This window comes from Stomoxys calcitrans, chromosome 2 (genome assembly GCF_963082655.1).
Source record: "Stomoxys calcitrans chromosome 2, idStoCalc2.1, whole genome shotgun sequence".
Classification (NCBI taxonomy): Eukaryota; Metazoa; Arthropoda; class Insecta; order Diptera; family Muscidae; genus Stomoxys; species Stomoxys calcitrans.
This window is the reverse complement of record NC_081553.1, coordinates 68,349,654-68,369,832: the sequence shown is the minus strand read 5'-3', so window position 1 is coordinate 68,369,832 and position 20,179 is coordinate 68,349,654. Positions and strand designations below refer to the sequence as shown.

At 40.0% G+C, this 20,179-nt stretch overlaps 1 protein-coding gene across 2 annotated transcripts in view; it reads right to left on the bottom strand.

The window, feature by feature from the left end:
• LOC106082240 (uncharacterized) overlaps nt 1-20,179 on the bottom strand; it is a 53,199-nt gene that overhangs the window by 28,839 nt on the left and 4,181 nt on the right. For both annotated transcript variants that reach the window (XM_013244629.2, XM_013244630.2), the window contains exon 2: nt 9,346-10,587. In XM_013244629.2, coding sequence (XP_013100083.2) covers nt 9,346-10,489 — 1,144 coding nt within the window. In that variant the 5' untranslated portion in view covers nt 10,490-10,587. The remainder of the gene's footprint in view (nt 1-9,345; nt 10,588-20,179) is intronic.

The following is a 20,179-nucleotide window of genomic DNA, read 5'->3' as shown; positions in this document are numbered from 1 at the left end:
TAGTATTTCCTTTTTTTTTGTAGGAGCGAAATGTCTTGCAATTTTAAATATGTTAGGTATTATAAAAAGCAGCCTTATATTTTATTTATAGATTGCAAAATTTAGTTAGTTAAAGAAATTGTGATGTCATCGTAGAATTTTCCTCTACAATTTCATTGGAATTTGTTTGTCGTTATTTAAAATTAAAGTCGTTGAGAAAGAAAATCGCTCCAGATGTTCCACAGCCACAAATCACTCACACTGCTAATGTAGTTGTCGTACTCATCGTCATCAGAGTAACAGAAATGTTTGCGTGTGTTTTGGAAGACATTTTGAATAAATCAAATTTGTTTATGGCTTTTTTCGGTAACAATATTTTGTGCTTTACCATTTGCAACTCCTCCTGCTTGCTTTTGGCTGTAATAAGATACTCGCAGGCGGTTGTCATGCATTCCACTGCTAAAAGTAAAAGTATGTTTTGAAATTTTATCAACCTTTTAGCACTGAGTTTTGTCCTTTTTATACCCTCCACCATAGGATGGGGGGTATACTAATTTGGTCATTCTGTTTGTAACTACTCGAAATATTCCTCTGAGACCCCATAAAGTATAGATATTCTTGATCGTCATGACATTTTATGTCCATCTAGCCATGTCCGTCTGTCTGTCTGTCGAAAGCACGCTAACTTTCGAAGGAGAAAAGCTAGCCGCTTGAAATCTTGCACAAATACTTCTTATTAGTGTAGGTCGATTGGGATTGTAATGGGCCATATCAGTCCATAACCTGATATAGCTGTCATATAAACCGATCTTGGGTCTTGATTCCTTGAGCCTCTAGAGCGCGCAATTCTTATCAGATTGGAATGAAATTTTGCACGACGTGTTTTGTTATGATATCCAACAACTGTGCCAGGTATGGTTCAAAACGGTTCATAACCTGATATAGCTGCCATATAAACCGAACTTGGGTCTTGACCTCTTGAGCCTCTAAAGGGGCAATTCCTATTAGATTGGAATGAAATTTTGCATGACGTGTTTTGTTATGATATCCATGAACTGTGCTAAATTAGGTTCCAATCGGTCAATAGCCTAATGTAGCTGCCATATAAACCGATCTTGGGTCTTGATTTCTTGAGCCTCTAGAGTGCGCAATTCTTATCCGATTGGAATGACATTTTGTTCGACGGCTTGTCTCATGACTTTCAACATACTTGTCTAATAGGGTCTGAATTGATCAATAGCTTGATACAGCTCCCATATAAACCGATCTCCCGATTTTGCTTCTTGAGCCCCCAAAGGGCGCAATTCTTATTCGAATTGGCTGACATTTTACACAGGTCTCTAACATACAATATAATTGTGGTCCGAACCGGACCATATCTTGATATCGCTCTAATAGCAGAGCAAATCTTTTCTTTTATCCTTTGTTTGCCTAAAAAGAGATACCGTGGAAAGAGCTCGACAAATGCGACCCATGGTGGAGGGTATATAAGATTCGGCCCGGCCGAACTTAGCACTCTTTTACTTGCTCCTTCTTCTGTAGCTCAAGCAGCTCAATCTTCATAACCACATTCATGGGCGGATGGTGTCTCTGTTTGGGTATGAGGGGGGACGAGCAGATGGATCATGAAGTGATTTACTGTGCAATTTAGCTAGCTGCTGTATTATTGAGAATCCCAACATTAGGTATAATTTTAATCAACAAATTTAAATTTTTGAGATGAAGCAATTGTGGATGATGCCATACCAATTTGCAGGGTGTTTATTCTGAGCAAGCTTGTTATGTTAGGTCTTCATTTGCAATTGCTGGTTATGAAAAATTGTATCCTTTAATGAGGTGGGGTAATAACACATTTCAAATGAAATAAATTGTTTAACATTTATTATGAAAAAAAAAATGTTTGATTAAACGGAAAAATATCCAGACGCCAAGTGTACATTCACACACACATGCTTTAAAATTTTTCTTTATATCTCAATTTTGCGATATTTTCTACGAAAAAACGTTGGAAAATGTAATGCGAATTTAAATTCGAAGAAAATAAATGTTTATTGTGTAGGTTGGACTGGAAGGAAACATTGGCTTTATAATTTTTATACCCTCCACCATAGGATGGGGGTATACTAATTTGTTCACCTCGAAATATGCGTCTGAGACCCCATAGAGTATTCTTGATCGTCATGTCATTTTATGTCGATCTAGCCATGTCCGTCCGTTCGTCTATCCCTCCGTCCGTCTGTCCGTCCGTCTGTCCGTCCGTCCGTCTGTCCGTCCGTCCGTCTGTCTGTCGAAAATACGCTAACTTTCGAAGGACTAAAGCTGGGCGCTTGAAATTTTGCACAAATATTTCCTATTAGCATAGGTCAGTTGGGATTGTAAATGGGCCATATCGGTTAATGTTTTGATATAGCTGTCATATAACCAGATCATTTGAATTTTTTTGGTCTTGACGTCTTGAGCCACTAGAGGGCGCAATTCTCGTCCGATTTGACTGAAATTTTGCACGTGGTGTTTTGGTGTCACTTTCAACAACGGCGCTAAGTATGGTTCAATTCGGTTCATTTTTTGATATAGCTGCCATATAAACCGATCTTGGGTCTTGACTTCTTGAGCTTCTGGAGTGCGTAATTCTCGTCCGATTTGACTGAAATTTTGCACGTAGTGTTTTGGTATCACTTCCAACAACTGTTTTAAGTATGATTCACATCGGTTTATAATCTGGTATAGCTATCATATAAACTGATCTTGGGTCTTGACTTCTTGAGCCAATAGAGCGCGCAATTCTCATCCGATTTGGCTGAAATTTTGCATGAGGTGTTGGGTCCAAATAACTGGGGGGCTGCTCCAACTCTACGTCCTCCTAAAAGAGGTTCAAATCAAATCAAAGGTATTCGGGAGTAGATTACGAATATGGTCAAGAAGAAGAAATATGCTTTATAATTTTTTGATATCGGAAGGGGGCGAACCCTCCCCATAACCACAAAAATACCACCCAAAATCACAAGTGGACTGAAAAAGACAATATGGTTATCAAATGAAAGGTATTGAAGAGCAGAATATGCAAATGGTATTAAAAATTGGTTCCAAGTACCCAGGAAGTCGCCCTAACCACAAAATCTCTAAAAGCAGACAAATTGGTTGGCCATATCAATATGTGGCTTAAATCAAAGGCAATCGGGAGTCTATTACGAATCTGGCATACAAAATCAGATCGAAGTGTAGGGGGTCAACCCACCCCTTAAAACCCCCCAAATGGGCATATGACACATCATGACTATATGAGACTCGGTTCGGAAGTAGATTACGAATCTGGCATACCAAATCAAATCGAAGTGTGGGGGGTCACCCCACCCCTCAAAAACCCCCCAAATGGGCATATGACCCATCATGACTATATGAGACTCGGTTTGTTTGTGTGTTCCGTGGAATGAAAAAAAATAGGTTATATAATTTTTAGATATCGGATGGTGGCCCTTACACCAAAAACGCCACTCAAAACCAAAAGTGGACTGATAGGCACAATATGGATATCAAATGAAAGGTATTGGAGACAAGTTAATGAATATCGTATTAAATTTTGGATCCAAGTACCCTGCGGGCCGCCCCAACCCCAAATCTCCTCTAAACAGATAGATTTAATGTTCCTATCAATATGGGACTGAAATGAAAAGTATCCGCCAGTAGATTACAAATATGGCAGGTCGCCCCTACTTGGACCTAATTTTGTATGTCAAAATTAGGTCGAAGTAATGGCAAAATACCCCCAAAACCCGAAATATTTACTAATACGGTAATATGAATGGAGTAAAAATTTACCCAGGAACTGAGCAGGGGTTTTTTCTTCTTTTCACACCTCAATGAGTGCTTTTCGATTGAAGTTGACTTTATCAACGATAAGGGACCTTTTTTATAGCCGAGTTCGAACGGCAGTGCGACACCTCTTTGGGGAGAATTTTTTACATGACCATGCATTGCATGGTGTATCGCAAATGTCGCCAACATTTAAAAGGAGATAACCACCGTTTTAAATTTTGTCCGAATTTCCGCCAGGATTCGAACGCAGCCATTCAGTGTCTTAGGCGGACAAGGGCTACAGTAGCACGATATCCACATTCAGGGCAAGTGTCCCCACCCTAAAAAGATATTAGAGAGTTAAAGAAGGCGTAGCAGAGCGGGCCCTGGGCAGTAGTATATATATTCTTGATCGTTTCGACGTTCTGAGTCGATCTAGCCATGTCCGTCCGTCTGTCGAAATCACGAAAGCGGTAGAACGCGCAGAGCTAGCCGCTTGAAAATTTGCCTTGATACTTAATATCGATGTAGGTCATCGGGGCTTGCATATGGGTCATATCGGTTTAGATTTTGATATAGGTCCCATATAAAGCGATTTCCCGATTTGAATTCTTGAGCCCTTACAAGCCGCAATTTTTCTCGATTTGACTGAAATTTACAACGTAGTGTTTTGTTATGACTTTCAAAAATTCTGCCAAGAGCGGTCCAAATTGGTCTATAATCTGATATAGCTCTCATATAAACCGATCACTTGATTTGACTTGTTGAGCCCTTACAAGCCGCAATTTTCTTCCAAATTGGCTGAAATTTGGCATGTAGTGTTCTGTTACGACTTCTAACAACTGTGCCAAGTACTGTCTAAATCGGTATATAACCTTATATAGCTCCCATATAAACCGATCTCCCGATTTGACTTCTTGAGCCCTTACAAGCCACAATTTTTGTCCGATTTGGCTGATATTTTGCATGTAGTGTTCTTTTACGACTTCCAGCAACTGCACTTAGTACGAATCCAATAATCTGTTTATCCCCCATTTTAAACCGATCTTCCGATATGACTTCTTGAGTTCTTTCAAGCCGCAATTTTTGTCGATATGGCTGAAATTTTGCATTGTGGCTTCCAACAACTGTGCCAAATACGGTTAAAATCAGTCTATAACCTGATATATTGTAGCTCCCCTGTAAAGCGGTCTCTACTATCCTTGTTAGGTTCCTAAAATCTTTGATTTTTGCTAGTTCAAAAATTCATTAGTTTGTGGAACAGGAAATTTTTATTTTTTTTTTGAAAAAAAAGTCAAAAAGTCATCACCCTAGTCTACATGTCCTGTAAATGCAAAAATCACATACCATCTTTCTCATTAATGCAATGCGACTCTACACTTTGTTTAGCTTCGTACTCCTTCCGAGGTCTTAAATAATCAGTGTCATGGAATATTTATAATGCAACCCGTTTTACTATGAAATCATATTTCAAATACAACATTACTCAGCTATAACTCTTCGCTACAGAAATGAGACAACCTTCAGAGTTAATGTGTGTTAACATGCACTGACATTGATATAGTGCAGTTCATTCTAGTGTATTTTCCCTCCTCATGCTAATGTGATGATATGTTCTTGAATTGAGAAAATTTGTTGAATCTAGAAACAAGAAATTCTTTAAAATCAGTTCGTTAAGTAAGTTTAAAAAAAATTCTATTACAATGAGAATTTAATTCAAATCAATATTGTATGAAAAAGTATATCTGAGAGAAAGTTTGCTTAATTTCGGCAGATGGAAAAAGAGATGGATGAAGAAAAGACGTACGGCCATGGCTAGATAGGCTTAAAATGTCATGAATTCACTCAACAAACTTTGTTATTCAAAACACCAAAAATGGTTGCTAAAACAACACAGTTTTTGATTGCTGAAAAAGGAAAAACAGATATGACGGCTGTTTCAGCAAACATAGTTCTGCTCTTGTAGCAAACATTTCGTACTGTTCCTGCTGTTTTAAACACAAAAAATCTGCTAAAATATTGAAAATAAAATCTTCGGAAATGAAAACAAGTAAAAAGGCATTAAGTTCGGCCGGGGCGTACTTTGGATACCCACCACCTCGGGTATATATGCAAACCCCCTTTCGTTGGTTAATTTAAGCATCAGAATTCGGCACAGACAAAAAGTGGTTAATAAATATAAGTCTCTGTTCAATTTTGTAGAACAAAATATTGGTCTTTTTGGCAACTATATCCAAATATAAACCGATTTGAATCATATAGGACACGGATGTCGAAAAGCCTAACATAAGCCACTAGGACACAAAAAATTGCAAATTTTGCCCATGAACATTCCATTAAGGAACAGGGGCAAACTTCTCACATATCAATGAGTGCAGTCCGATTCAAGTTAAAGCTCAATGATAAGGGGCCTCCTTTTTATAGACGAGTCCGAACGTTGTGCCGCAGTGCGACACCTCTTTGGAGAGAAGTTTTTGCATGGCATAATACCTCACAAATGTTGCCAGCATTAGGAGGGGAAAACCACCACTGAAAATTTTTTCCGATGGTCTCGACAGGATTCGATCCCAGGCGTTCAGCGTCATAGGCGGACATGCTAACCTCCGCGCTACGTCACATTTCTACGAACTGGAATAATAAATGCGCTTTTTATGGGACATGACTTTAAATCGAGAGATAGTTCTATATGGCACCTATGACCAAATCTGGACCTACGTGGACCAAATTCAACAAGGATATAATAATCATCCTATTTTATTATAACTTCACTACTATATCCGATCATATTTTATTCAGGTCCCGAGAACTCAAATACAAGTAACATTTTCAGCCAATGAATCTATTTTTTATGGGATTAATATCCTGAATTGAAAGATCGGTCTATATGACAGCTATATCTAAAAACAACTCACTGATTGAAATTTCAGCGAAATTGGGTAAAAAATGCAGCTCTTATGGGTTTCAGACCCTTAAACGGCAGAACGGTCAATATGACAGCTATATCTTAATATATAGGCTAAACACAACACACTGTTTCAAATTTCAGCGAAATCGCATAAGAAGTAAAGCTTTAATGGGCTTCAGACCCTTTATCTGCAGATTGGTCTATATGGCAGCTATATGGCAGATTGGTCTATATGGCAGTAAAGCTTTTATGGGCTTTAGACCCTTAATCGGGTGATCGGTCTATATGGCAGCTATATCTAAATATTGCCCTACCTGAACCATATTTGGGTCCTATATTAGGAGGTCTTAAACTACTCACTGTTTCAAATTTCAGCAAAATTGGTTCAAAAATAAAGCTTTTATGGGCTTCAGACCCTTTATCGGGCGATCGGTCTATAGGGAGCTACACTAAATATAGTCCGATCGAAACCATATTTGGTTCCTATATTAGGAGGTCCTAACCTACTTACTGTTTCAAATTTCAGCAAAATCGGTAAAAAAAATATAGCTTTTATGGGCTTTAGACCCTTATTCGGGCGATCGGTCTATAGGGAGCTATATCTAAATATAGTCCGATCTGAACCACATTTGGGTCCTATGTTAAGAAGCCTACAACTACTCTTTGTTTCAAAAATCAGCGAAATCGGATAAGAAGTAAAGCTTTTATGGGCTTTTGACCCATTATCGGCAGATCAGACCATATGGCAGCTATATATAAATATAATCCGATCTGAACCATATTTAGGTCTTGTGTTAAGAGGCCTACAACTACTCTTTGTTTCAAAAATCAGCGAAATCAGATAAAAAGTAAAACTTTTATGGGCTTTAGACCCCTTATCGGCAGATCGGACCATATGGCAGCTATATCTAAATATGATGCGATCTGAACCATATTTGGGTCTTATGTTAAGAGGCCTATAACTACTCTTTATTTCAAAAATCAGCGAAATCGGATAAAAAGTAAAGCTTTTATGGGCTTTAGACCCTTTATCGCCGGATCGGTCAATATGACAGCTATATCTAAATATGGTCCGATCTGGACCATATTTAGGTCAGATGTCGGTAGGCTGTTCAGTTATGGAAATTTGACCCTTTATCGACAGATCGGTCTATATAGCAGTTATATCGAAATATGATCCGATTTGGCCCATTCAAGAACTTAACCAGCGTGCATGAAAAAGATATATCTGTGCCAAATTTTAGCTTAATATCTCAATTTTTGTAGGCTGTAGAGATGGACGGACAGACACACGCACATCGTTAAATAGTCTTAGAACTTTACGACGATCCGAAGCAACATGAATGGATTGAAATTGCTTAACTGACAGCATTGACCAGCTATAATAGGCAACCATAAGAAATGGAACCTATGTTTGTTTGTTTGTTTGTAAGTCTGTTTGTTCCGTACAGACCCTATAAGGGCTGAACCAATTTGCTTCAATACTTCGCAGAAATCAAGATACTACTGGCTCAAGATGTCAAGATCCAAGATCCGTTTATATGGCAGCTATATCAGGTTATGGACCGATTTGAACCATACTTAGCACAGTTATTGAACAGCACAACAAAACACGTCGTGCAAAATTTCATTCCCTGTAGAGGCTCAAGAAGTCAAGACCCAAGATACGTTTATATGGCAGCCATATCAGGTTATGAACCGATTTACACAATACTTCACACAGTTATTGAATAGCACAACAAAACACGTCGTGCATAATTTCATTCCCTGTAGAGGCTCAAGAAGTCAAGACCCAAGATTGGTTTATATGGTAGCTATATCAAAACATGGACCGATATGGCCCATTTACAATCCCAACCGACCTATACAAAAAAGAATTATTTGTGAAAAATTTCAAGCGGCTAACTTTACTCCTTCGAAAGTTTGCGTGTTTTCGACAGACAGACGGATGGACAGACAGACGGATGAACGGACAGACGGACATGGCTAAATCGACAAAGATCACGACGATCAAGAATATATATATCATATGGGGTCTCAGACGAATATTTCGAGTTACAAACAGAATGACGAATTTAGTATCGCCCCATCCTATGGTAGAGGGTATAAAAATCAAAAAAACTTTGGTGACTATTTTTTCAATAACAAAATCTTTTTCAGAATTTGCAATATTCAGTGTATTAAGGATAAATTCTTCAAAAAAATCCCATTTTCCATAAAAAATAATTTTTTTCCAACTTTTGTTCTCGTATGTCAGTTCATTCATTGAAAAATTTCTAAAAATTTCCACCAATCGACTTTCATTGTGGCTAGACGTAAACTAAAACTCCCATATTATTATTGAAATCGTAGCAGACACGTCTTTAAATTTTATTTTCGTATTTTTATGACATGCTAACACTCATAACAAACAGAAAGCTTACGCGTTAAACATCTTCGAAATCCGTAAAAAATGTGCAAATATTAGAGGACAGACACGCAGCAGTAAACCTGTGTCCGCATTGTGAGAGAGCACTTGTTTTAAGCTGCTTAGACATAAAAGCTATTAGTGAAAGTTGCCTTTGGCGAAAAATGAAAACTAATCAAAATCCGAGTCAAAGATGAAAGCCTTCAAGTACATAAACAAAGGCTAGAAGCTTGACAACAAAAAGTTTACTGAACTCACTCACCTTCAAAGGAACGCCCTTCATGGGGAATTTCATTTTCATGCTGCTCCACCTCCTCTTCCACTACAGGGTCTTTGGCCGCTGAAGCTTGAGTTGCTTCCTCCTCCTGCACATCTGTCTTGAGCTCAGCCTCTCCCATGTAGATGTTGTCATTGCGATAGAATTTCAAACGCTGTGTCACATTTACATCCTCAGCATCGAGTACTTCATTGAGATAGACATAGACGTTTTTCTGGAAGCAGGAAAATGTAGGCCTGTGATAGCAATCCTGTATGATACCGGACACCAGGTTATTGTCATCCGTAAAACGTTTGGCAAAACGCAAAAATATGGAATCGTCCCCATTGAATTTATTCTTGAGTTTCTTTTTGGCAAATCTTGAAGTGTCATTTCTCAACCATTCGCTTCTTGAGGCTGTACCATTCAAGGCCATATTTGGCGGTAGCCAGGGGGCAGAATAGCTCGCCAAAATTAGTGATGATGATGTTGTGGTAGGTAGTGATGACTCTGTAGTGGTTGTTGTTCCATTGCCATAGTTACTGCTGCCATCATCATGCTCAGCATTAGCTGTTGCATTGGCATCGAAATTTTGATACGCTTTGACTATTGGCACTGAGTATTCTAAGAAAGTGGCGACCATAAAAAGTGAGCCAAACAGAAACCACCATTGTTGTCGTGATTGTGTATGATGATGATGGCATTCTCGTGGTCTTAGTCGCTGTCGTCGTCGCTGTTGACTCTTTTCAGGCTGTTGATTTTTCAGATGAGCCTGAGTCTCCGGTGTTTGCTGAATTTGATGATAGTTGTGCTTATACAGCTCAAGCTGTGACTTTTGCTGTTTTTGTTTATATTTGGCCTTAAGTGCCCCTAAACCGCTTAGGCATGATCTCTTCGTCCGGTTTGTACTGCTGCTACAGCTGCCTTCTATGTTTACTCCTAACCTACTGAGCTGATTTTTATTACAGCCTTGGCCATAAATCGCACAATGATTTAACATTTCTTTGGAGTCCGCCAACAAAAGCCGCTGCTCTTCATTCTCTCTCATTTTTAATGATTTTCTATTCGCCGCATTTAATGGACGAGGAGGAGGAGGAGGGTATTGTTCTGATTGGGTTTCACTTGGAAAAAGTCGAACGGAATTTAACATTTTGAATTTAAATGGCAGCTATCGGAACTTTGTTTTTGTGCGTTGTTTGGCTTAAACTTTCTCACACATGGCCATGATTCTAAAAAAGGTATAAAGATCTGAAAAGAAATTAAAGAGGGAAACTGTTATATTTTTTTTTTAATTGATAATCATGGGAAAACGGAACAAAAATATTTAATAACATGTTTTAATTTTTTACCCACAATTCGGGGTGTATAATTTTGTTTATTCCGTTTGGAACACATTAAACCGTTGGTTTAACTATTGACTTCATGTCGGGCCAGACAGAGTGCTAATTTTCTAAAGTGATTTATAAAGCTCCCTTTACAGATTATACAGCATTTACAACAAGGGGTAGTAACGTAATGAGCCTTTAATTTCATGAATTTTTATGTTTTAAGCAGAAACTAAAAACTTATGCAAATGCTAATATTGCCCATGAACACTCCAGGAAAGAGCAGAAGCAAATTTCTCACATATAAATGAGTGCAGTCCGATTCAAATTTAAGCTCAATGAGAAGGGGCCTCCTTTTTATAGCCGAGTCCGAACGGCGTGCCGCAGTGCGACACCTCCTTGTAGGGAAGTTTTACATGGCATAGCACCTTACAAATGTTGCCAGCATTAGGAGGGCAAAAGCACAGCTGAAAATTTTTTCTGACGGTCTCGCCAGGATTCGAACCCTTGCGTTCAGCGTCATAGGCGGATATGCTAACCTATGCGCTACGGTGGCTTCGAATAATATATGCGCCCAGGTTTCCAAGATACCAAAAGCGGGAAATCTCGCTCATTTAATATCTGAATTTCTGGGATGCCCTTGGTCCAGTCTGGGATGCCCTTTTCCGTCCGCCAGAGTGGACTCATCTTTCTCTAAAGTGAAATTGCTCTGATATGGCCAATATACAATAATATGGCCAATCTAGACTCGAAGAGATCTACCGCTTTGCTGTCACTGGTTAGAACAAAGGTCTTTTAAGCGATCTGGATGGTATGTACCTCTCCAGTACTATTTGTTTATATACTACCAAATTCCTTTTATTGAACCCCATATAGCCATGAATGTCATATATTCACTTTTTGGGAGTTGTTTTGAAGGGTAGACAACCTCCTATCACTTGAACCCCATTTTTAATACCATATCCGTAATCTACTCCCGAAAACAGTTTATTTGAGTCCCATATTGTCATTATGGTCTAACCCAAGAGGGAATCCCTTGAGACGGTTTCGGGGCGTTCCCCTGGGTAATTACAACCAAATTTTAATGTTCGATAATCGTATTCATATTCGTATTCTATTCTCGAATACCTTTCATTGGAGTTACATGGTCCCGATTGGTCCACTTTTGATTTTGGAAGGTTTTGGGCTTGGGACCTAGGTGCTTGGATCAAATTTTGAATATCATACTGATACTCTACTCTTGAATACCTTTCATTGGGGTCCTATATTTTGATGGTACTTTTGGGGTGGTTTGGGCTTTGGACGGCTCGCTATGTACTTGGACCCAATTTTAAATGTCATATTATGGCCAGTATACTGTCTGTCAAGATGTTAATACTCGAAGTCCTCGCGTTAACACCACACCACTTCACGCATTCCGTGATCGCTCGGATCTCCGCTTGCAGGACCGTATTGTGGTCAGGCAGTCCATGGGTTCTCAATGTAGACTCCCAGACCTACTCTGTTCGCTAGCTTTGATCAATCCATGTAACATAATCTGCCAGATGGCAATACAGGGTTCCGTCAATCCAAGACTGTGCCGCTGGCAGCAGTGCCTCGCACTCGACCTCGTGTGTCGTCTCAGTTGTCCGATGGGAATCCTTTTTCATTCTTTCCAGGTTTCCTATCGTCGCCTCGATTATACTCATACCGCGATGATATGACCTGCCCTTATCCTCAATCCATTCTCCCTTCGCCATAAGTCTTATAGCCGCAGTGGCTACCTCGCACATAATAAGTATGTATATGGGTCGGATATCTAGAATAGTCTCCAGTGCCCTAGTGGGTGTGGTCTTCATAGCTCCACCTACGCCAAGACAACATGTTCTCTGAACCTGTTGTATTACTTTTTCTTCATCGCTGTCCACCAAACTACTGAGACGTAAGTAAATATCGATCTAATCACGCTCATGTAGAGCCAGTGGATAATCCTTGGATTCAGGCTCCATTTCGAGCCTACGGCCCGTCTATATAGTACTCAACATATGTGAGCCTTCTCGGCACGCTCCTGAATGTAACACTTTCAATTCAGTTTCTTTTTCCAAGATCACATCTAAGTATTTGACCTTATCAGATATCGAAATCGTGCTATTGAGAAAACGTGATGCGTCAAATTGGCCCATTGATTCTCTTTCAATTCTTTCAAAGGCTGCAGTTATTACTTCCGGTGACCGACTCATGATATCGATGTCCTCGGCATAGGCGAGTAGTATGTGTTTTCTTGTGAGTATTCTGCCACATCTGGATCTCGTATAATCTTCTCCAGCAGGATATAAAAGAAATCACAAGATAAGTTGTGTCCTTGTCTGAAGCCTCGTTTGGTATTGAGTGGTTCGGAGAGATTCTTTTCTGTACTTACTGAGGAACATGTATCAGCAAGTGCCATTCTGCAGAGTCTTATAAAGTTTTTTATACCCACAACCATAGGATGGGGGTATACTAACCCAATCATTCTGTTTGTAACAACTCGATGTATTGATCTATTGTAGAACCCTATAAAGTATATTTTCTTGATCGTCTCGACATCCTGAGTCAATCTAGCCATGTCCGTCCGTCCGTCTGTTGAAATCACGATAGCGGTCGAAAGCGCAAAGCTAGCCGCTTGAAATATTGCATAGCTACTTAATTTGGATGTAGGTCGTTGGGGATTGCAAATGGGCTGCATCGGTTCAGATTTAGATATGGCTTCCACATGAACCGATCTCCCGATTTGACTTCTTTAACCCCTTACAAGCCGCAATTTTTGTCCGAATAGGCTGAAATTTTGCACATATTGTAACGTGATGACTTCCAACAAATATGCTAAGTATCATCCAAATCGGTTGATGTAGGTCGTTGGGGATTGCAAATGCACCGTATCGGTTCAGATTTAGATATAGCTCCCATATAAACCGATCTCCTGATTTGACTTCTTGAACCCTTACAAGCCGCAATTTTTCTCCGATTTGGCTGAAATGGAGCACGTAGTGGGTTGTTACGATTTCCAACAAGTGTGTTAAGTACGGTCCAAATTGGTCTAATACCTGATATAGGTCCCATATAAACAAATCTCCGCATTAGACTTTTTGAGCTCCTGGAAGCCGAGTTGGCTGAAATTCGGTCTATAATCAGATATGGCGCCCATATATTAGCAGAATCCATGGTGGTGGGTTCCCAAGATTCGGTCGAACTTAGCACGCTTTTGCTTGTTTGCTTTAATATTACATCTAATAACATTATCAACATTTTTAGAATTTTAAGAAAGGAAGAGTGTTGGCTCTTTTGAGTAATTTGAGCATTTCTTTTCGATTTGCTATTTAATTTAATGACTTTGTGTCAACTCTAATGATGTTTTCTTAATCACTTTAAAAGAAACCAAAAACAGGTTCTTTATGTTGCAGAAGTTTTCTTTTTTGGTTTTAATTCTTGGTTTGTACATTTTCACATTTTTTTGGTTTTGTTGATTTATTGACTAATACTGTCTGTCTTTTTCACTTGGCACGCTGCTATGTGCCAATGCCATTCAAAAGGAATTAAGAACATTGTGTTGTGGTCATTAATGAATGGTCATTTGAAGATATTTGGTTTTTTTGCTCACTTATTTTTTAGAAAAGCTTAAGAATGCCGAAAGAAAATGAAGATAAATCTTTGCAGAAATCTATTCATTTTAATTAGCATCAAGCTGAGTCATGGCTATTATATCGGTGTTTGCGATACTTAAAATTGCTTAATTGTTATACCTTCTACCTCAGGATGGGATTATATTCATTTTATCATTCCGTTAGCAACACATCGAAATATCCACATCCGGCCCTATAAAGTTCTTGACCGTTGTAAAAATATAAGACGGGCTAGCCATGTATGGCCATTCCGCTGTTAAAATCACGCTACAGTCTTTAAAAATGGAGATATTGAGCTGTAGCTTTTTTCGCCCATAGGTTAGTTATGTTCGGAGTTGGGCTATATCGGACTATATCTTGACATAGACTGATCTCTCCATATATGATTTTGGGACCACATGGCGCATACAGTGAAGCTCGAAGCTGGGCTATATCGAACTATATCTTGGTATAGAGCGATCTCCTCATTTATGATCTTGGGCCCACAAGGCGTTTGTATTGAACTATTGACACCATGAGCTGAATTATGTTCTTTAACATCCCTGGTCAATATGGTTTAGATCGGTCTATATTTACATATAGCTGTCATATAGACCGATGTGCCTATTTAGGGTCTTAAGTCCATAACAGACGCATTTGTTACCCGATTTTTTTTTTTTGAAATTTGCAACAGTGATTAAACTCACTGTCGTAGACTCAACTATATCTGAATAAAACATGGTCCAGATCGGAACATATTTGAATAAAGTTGCCATATAGACCCATCTGCCGAGTTTAGGTCTTAGGCCCATGACTGTATTGAACTAGAATTTGAATTGAATAGCTCTTTTCTGCTGTCAGAAGCTTATTGAAAATAGTGGGATCTACGACCTAGGTTTATGCACTGGCTATACTCGGCGGTGGTAAGGCCAGTTATGATGTATGGCTGTCATGTTTGGTGTCCGGTGACGGATAAAGGGACACATGTGCGCGATTTAGACAGGGGTTGCTCTGAGATTCATGACTGGGGCTATTGGTACTACTACTGCAACAAACCGATCGATTTGTTTATAAAGAAATCGGCAGAGAGGACCCTGTTTAGACTAACACAGCTTGACCTGCTTAGGAAAACTCCAGTTGGATATTCCCCTATAATACAGTAGTAGTAAGACAGTACATTGAAAAAGCAGACTGCCGACTATATATTAGGATCTCGAATCTGACGGAATGGCTAAAGGGCCGAATTAGATTTACTCATATTAATATATATTCAGAAGGATCTAAGATGGAGAATGGGGCCTACAATGGTAGCATTAATTGAGGTGAAGTTGACATCAAAGCCTCTTTGCGAATGTGTTAGCATTTTCTAGGCAGAGGTTCTTGCGATAACTAGGGCGGCAGAGATTGTCCTATCTAGAGGCATAGATCGATCTAATGTCTCCATGTACAGCCATAGTCAAGCAGCACGAGTATAAGATCTAGGGTTTTGGGTCGCTGTTGAGAGATCTTAAACTGCTTTCAGAGGAATCATAATCTGGGTTTATGTTGGATTCCCGGACATAAGGATATTATAGGAAATGAGAAGGCGGACATGCTTGCGAGATAAGGTTATAAGGATAGATGCGTTATAATGATAAATGGTTAAATCAATGGAATTCAACAGCTGGATGTGAACAAACACAGTTTCTGTGGGATGAACATTCAAGATCGAACATAGGCAGTCTATTCTCAATGGAAAACGAACATTTGAGTATGGTTATCGGGGTTATAATATGTGAGTGAAGTTAAATTCCGAATTAAACTAGTGGAGACTTAACGACTTAACAGTCCTCTGTTACTGGCATTAGCAGAACACTGTTAAGCAATTTGCACGCAAATAATTAATTTCTAGAAAAAAAAAAAATATTTGGTCATGAAAAGTTAGTTTCAAACAACACAAAAAAGCAAAAATAATATCTAGAAAAAAAGGTGATCCAACATTAAAATTTGGTTCACTCAACACCCGCAAGTTGTACTAACAAGATAAAGAAGATTGTAAAACTGTTTGGTCCACTGCGTAGAAATGGAAAATAGTAAGTCGATGAGACCCACCTCAAACAACAGCTAAGGAAGGTTTGTTTCTTATACATATACCTTAGTTTTGCAAATAATCGTCTAAGTATCGAATTTTTGGCAAAAACTCGAAAAAATTACCCAACAGAGAGAAGAAACAGGATACTGGGCAAAGTAGAAACAGGATACTGGGCAAAGTAGAAACAGGATACTTTCAGCACTTCTCACATCTCATTGATTGTAGTCCGATTCAAGTTTTAAGCTCAATGATAAGGGGCCTCCTTTTTATAGCCGAGTCCGAACGGCGTGCCGCAGTGAGACACCTCTTTGGAGAGAAGTTTTACATGGCGTTGTATCTTACAAATGTTGCCAGCATTAGGAGGGTAAAACCACCGTTGAAAACTTTTTTTTCTGATGGTCTCGGCAGGATTCGAACCCAGGCGTTCAGCGTCATAGGCGGACATGCTAATCTCTGCGCTACGGTGGCCTGAAGAACTGAGAGGGGTAAATACGTGCAGGATCAAGGCATTTGCTTTTTCAACTGGGCGGCTGCCGAAAGTACGTTAACGGCGGTTTGCTTTGCAAAGTGAATTCATCGAAAGGAGAAAAAGGAACATGATGACATACAATAGGAATTAATCTGGACAACGTGGATGTCGAGACGACTAAGGCCTTAGCATCATCCTAACCTAACCTAGGCCTATGACAGTTGCATTTATTACTCGATTTCGCTGAAATATAAAACAGTGAGTTCTATTAAGACTTCCGCGATCTGTCCCGAATATTGTCCAGATAGTGCTATATTTAGATATAGCAGCCACATAGACCGATCTTCCACCTTAGGGGGTCTAAAGTGCATAAAAGACACATTTTTATCCAATTTCGCTGAAATTTTAAACAGTAAGTTGCTTTAAGGCTTTCGACATCCGACACAAATATGGTTCAGATCGGACCATTTTTAGATATAACTGCCGTATAAAGGGTGACTTTTTAAGAGCTATAGGAAAGTTTTTCAAAAAAAAAAGACACATGAAATTCAGAAAAATGTATCTTTATTTGCATCGATAGCATTGTCCATATAATTTAATGTTTGAAGATTATTTCATGCAAATGTTGATCATGACTGCGCCTCAAATGGTTCATCTGCTTAGTACAGTTTCGGTATACTCTTTCCAAAATTGAAGCGGATTTGTCTGTATAGACGTGAGCTTTATCATAGCCGCACAAAAATAGCCTCATAGCATTTAACATAGCCCTACAAAAAATAGTCTAAAGGCGTTAAATCACACGATCTAGGCAGCCAATTGAGCGGTCCCGAACATGAAATAAAAATTGTTCACCGAAGTTGCCACTCAATAAGTCCAATTTTACGCGTGTTGTGTGGCATGTGGCACCGTCTTGTTGAAACCACATATCATGCAAGTCAAGCTCATGCATTTTGGGTGAAAAAATGTTAGATATCATCTCACGGAAGCGCTCACCATTCACACTTACATTACGATTCGCATCATCTTTGAAGAAGTACGGTCCAATGATGCCGCCAGCCCATAAACCGAACCAAATTGTGCCACTTTCTGAGTGCATTAGTAGCTCTTGCAATGCTTCTGGCTGATCTTCACTTCAAAATCAACAATTCTGCTTATTTACGAACCCATTGAGCTAAAAATGAGCTTAGTCACTGAAGAAGAAGAAGCGCGCAATGAACTTTTTCCTCTTGCCACTTTCTGGGTGCATTAGTAGCTCTTTCAATGCTTCTGGCTGATCTTCACTTCAAAATCAACAATTCTGCTTATTTACGAACCCATTGAGCCAAAAATGAGCTTAGTCGCTGAAGAAGAAGAAGCGCGCGATCAACTTTTTCCCCTTACCCCAAAAGCACCACCCAAAAATAAAAGAGAAGCGATCAAGGCAACATGGGACTCAAATGAAAGGCATTCGGAGTAGAGTACGAATTTGATATGTAAAATTAGGTCCAAGTACATAGGGGCCGCCCCTTAAGTGGTAGGGGGCCGCTCCAAAAAAACAAAAAAGACCAAAAATGACATTATTACCGATTGGGGCAATATGGGTATTAAATGAAAGCTAATTGAACGTAGAGTATGGCATGTATGTCCAAGATCACAAAGTGGGTATCATATAAAAGGTCTTAGGCAATTGACAATAAATCCGGTTTACAAATTTAGAACAATGGGTCGGGGGACCGCCCACTAAAGGAAAGGTCTAGAACGGTAGAAAAAGAATCTGATTTTGTTGGAAGAACATTTTGGTTGAAGCGATCCAGGAGACAAAGCTAACCAACACCCCCAGCTTGCAAGGTTGTCACGGATATAATGTGCTACGTAAGGATCGCTCAAGGAATGGAGGTGGGGGATTGGCCTTCGTGATACACCATTCCATGCAGTATAGACTCATTACGCCTGCGTCTGGCGCTAGTCAGGTCCGGTACTGCCGAGATAGAGCTATATAACGTGTACATACCGCCGTTTGGTAACTGTGTCCCAATTAATGGCCACACTTACAAGACCGACATAAGTGGGCTACTATCTGGCCATAATCGTCTGGTGTAAGGGCTTCAATGTGCATCACACTTCATGGCATTCTCCCCCAGGCAACGACCAGCGGGGCATAGCTTTGGTAGAACAGATTAAAGCATTCGGCAACAAGCAGATTTGCTTGTTGCCGAATGGAAATTCCGAGACATCATTAACGCAGCTGCCGCTCGCTTTATGCCAGCCGGTCGAATACCCCAAGTGGGGCCTAATTTCCCGGCGCAGGCAGTGGTACTCGCCGACGAGTGTGATGGGATTCGTTGTACGGACCCCACTAACCCCAGAATTTGGAAATATACAGGATAGTCAACCAACATAAGCGGAATTTGTGGCAGGAACACTTGGAGCAATGTAGCTTAGGGAAGCTTTGGTCTACTCTTAAGTCACTCTCAAACCCCGATTCACGGAATAACAGGACCTTAGGACTGTTGGCGAAGTAACCGTGACTGATCCGAAGAGATGCACCAGGTTGTTCAACCGCCAATTTATTGTGCATCTCTAGAGTTACAGGGCAAGTAAGAGAGCCATTCGCCGTATCTGTGGTCTCCGAGCCGATGGACAGCCATCGCAATTTACCGTGGGCGAAGTTACGAATGTCATCTGTGGCGCCAAATCATCCAAGGCGTTGGGCCCTGACGGAATCTCTACACTGATGCCAAAGAATCTGGATTTACCTGGAGTTGAGAACCTTACTACTGTCCTCTACGTGTCTTTGAACATTCCTATAGATCCCGATGTCTGGAAAATGGGCATAGTGATCCCGCTGCTGAAGCTTGGAAAGGACCCGAGTTTGGGGGAGTCGTACAGACCGATCTCCCTTCTCTCACCAGTAGCCAAGGCGCTTGAGGGACTACTTCTCCCGAGCCTTGTATCAACATGGATTTCGAAGACTGCATAGCACAACAACTGCTCTGCTTGTCATCACAGCACACATTGCGTGGCTTCAATCAGCCCAGGTCTTGTGATAGATTCTCGTGGAAATGGACCAACCGAAAGCAGCCATGCCAAACTGTTTGAGGACATCGTCAATACGTCCCTCCAGCCAGGCCTGGAACGCTGGGTTGCAAATTATCTGTATGGTCGTCAGACATTTGTGGAATTTAGGGAGTTCCTCAAGGCAGAGTGATATCTCCGGCACTGTTTAACCTCTATCTATCCCCCATTCCAGCCCCTCCAGACGGCATAGAGGTCGTATCATATGCGGACGATTGTACGATCATGGCATATTTACATTATCTAGAGGGTGAAATTCAGCGCTACAAGAGAGAACCTCTAGATCAAGCGGCATATCAAACGG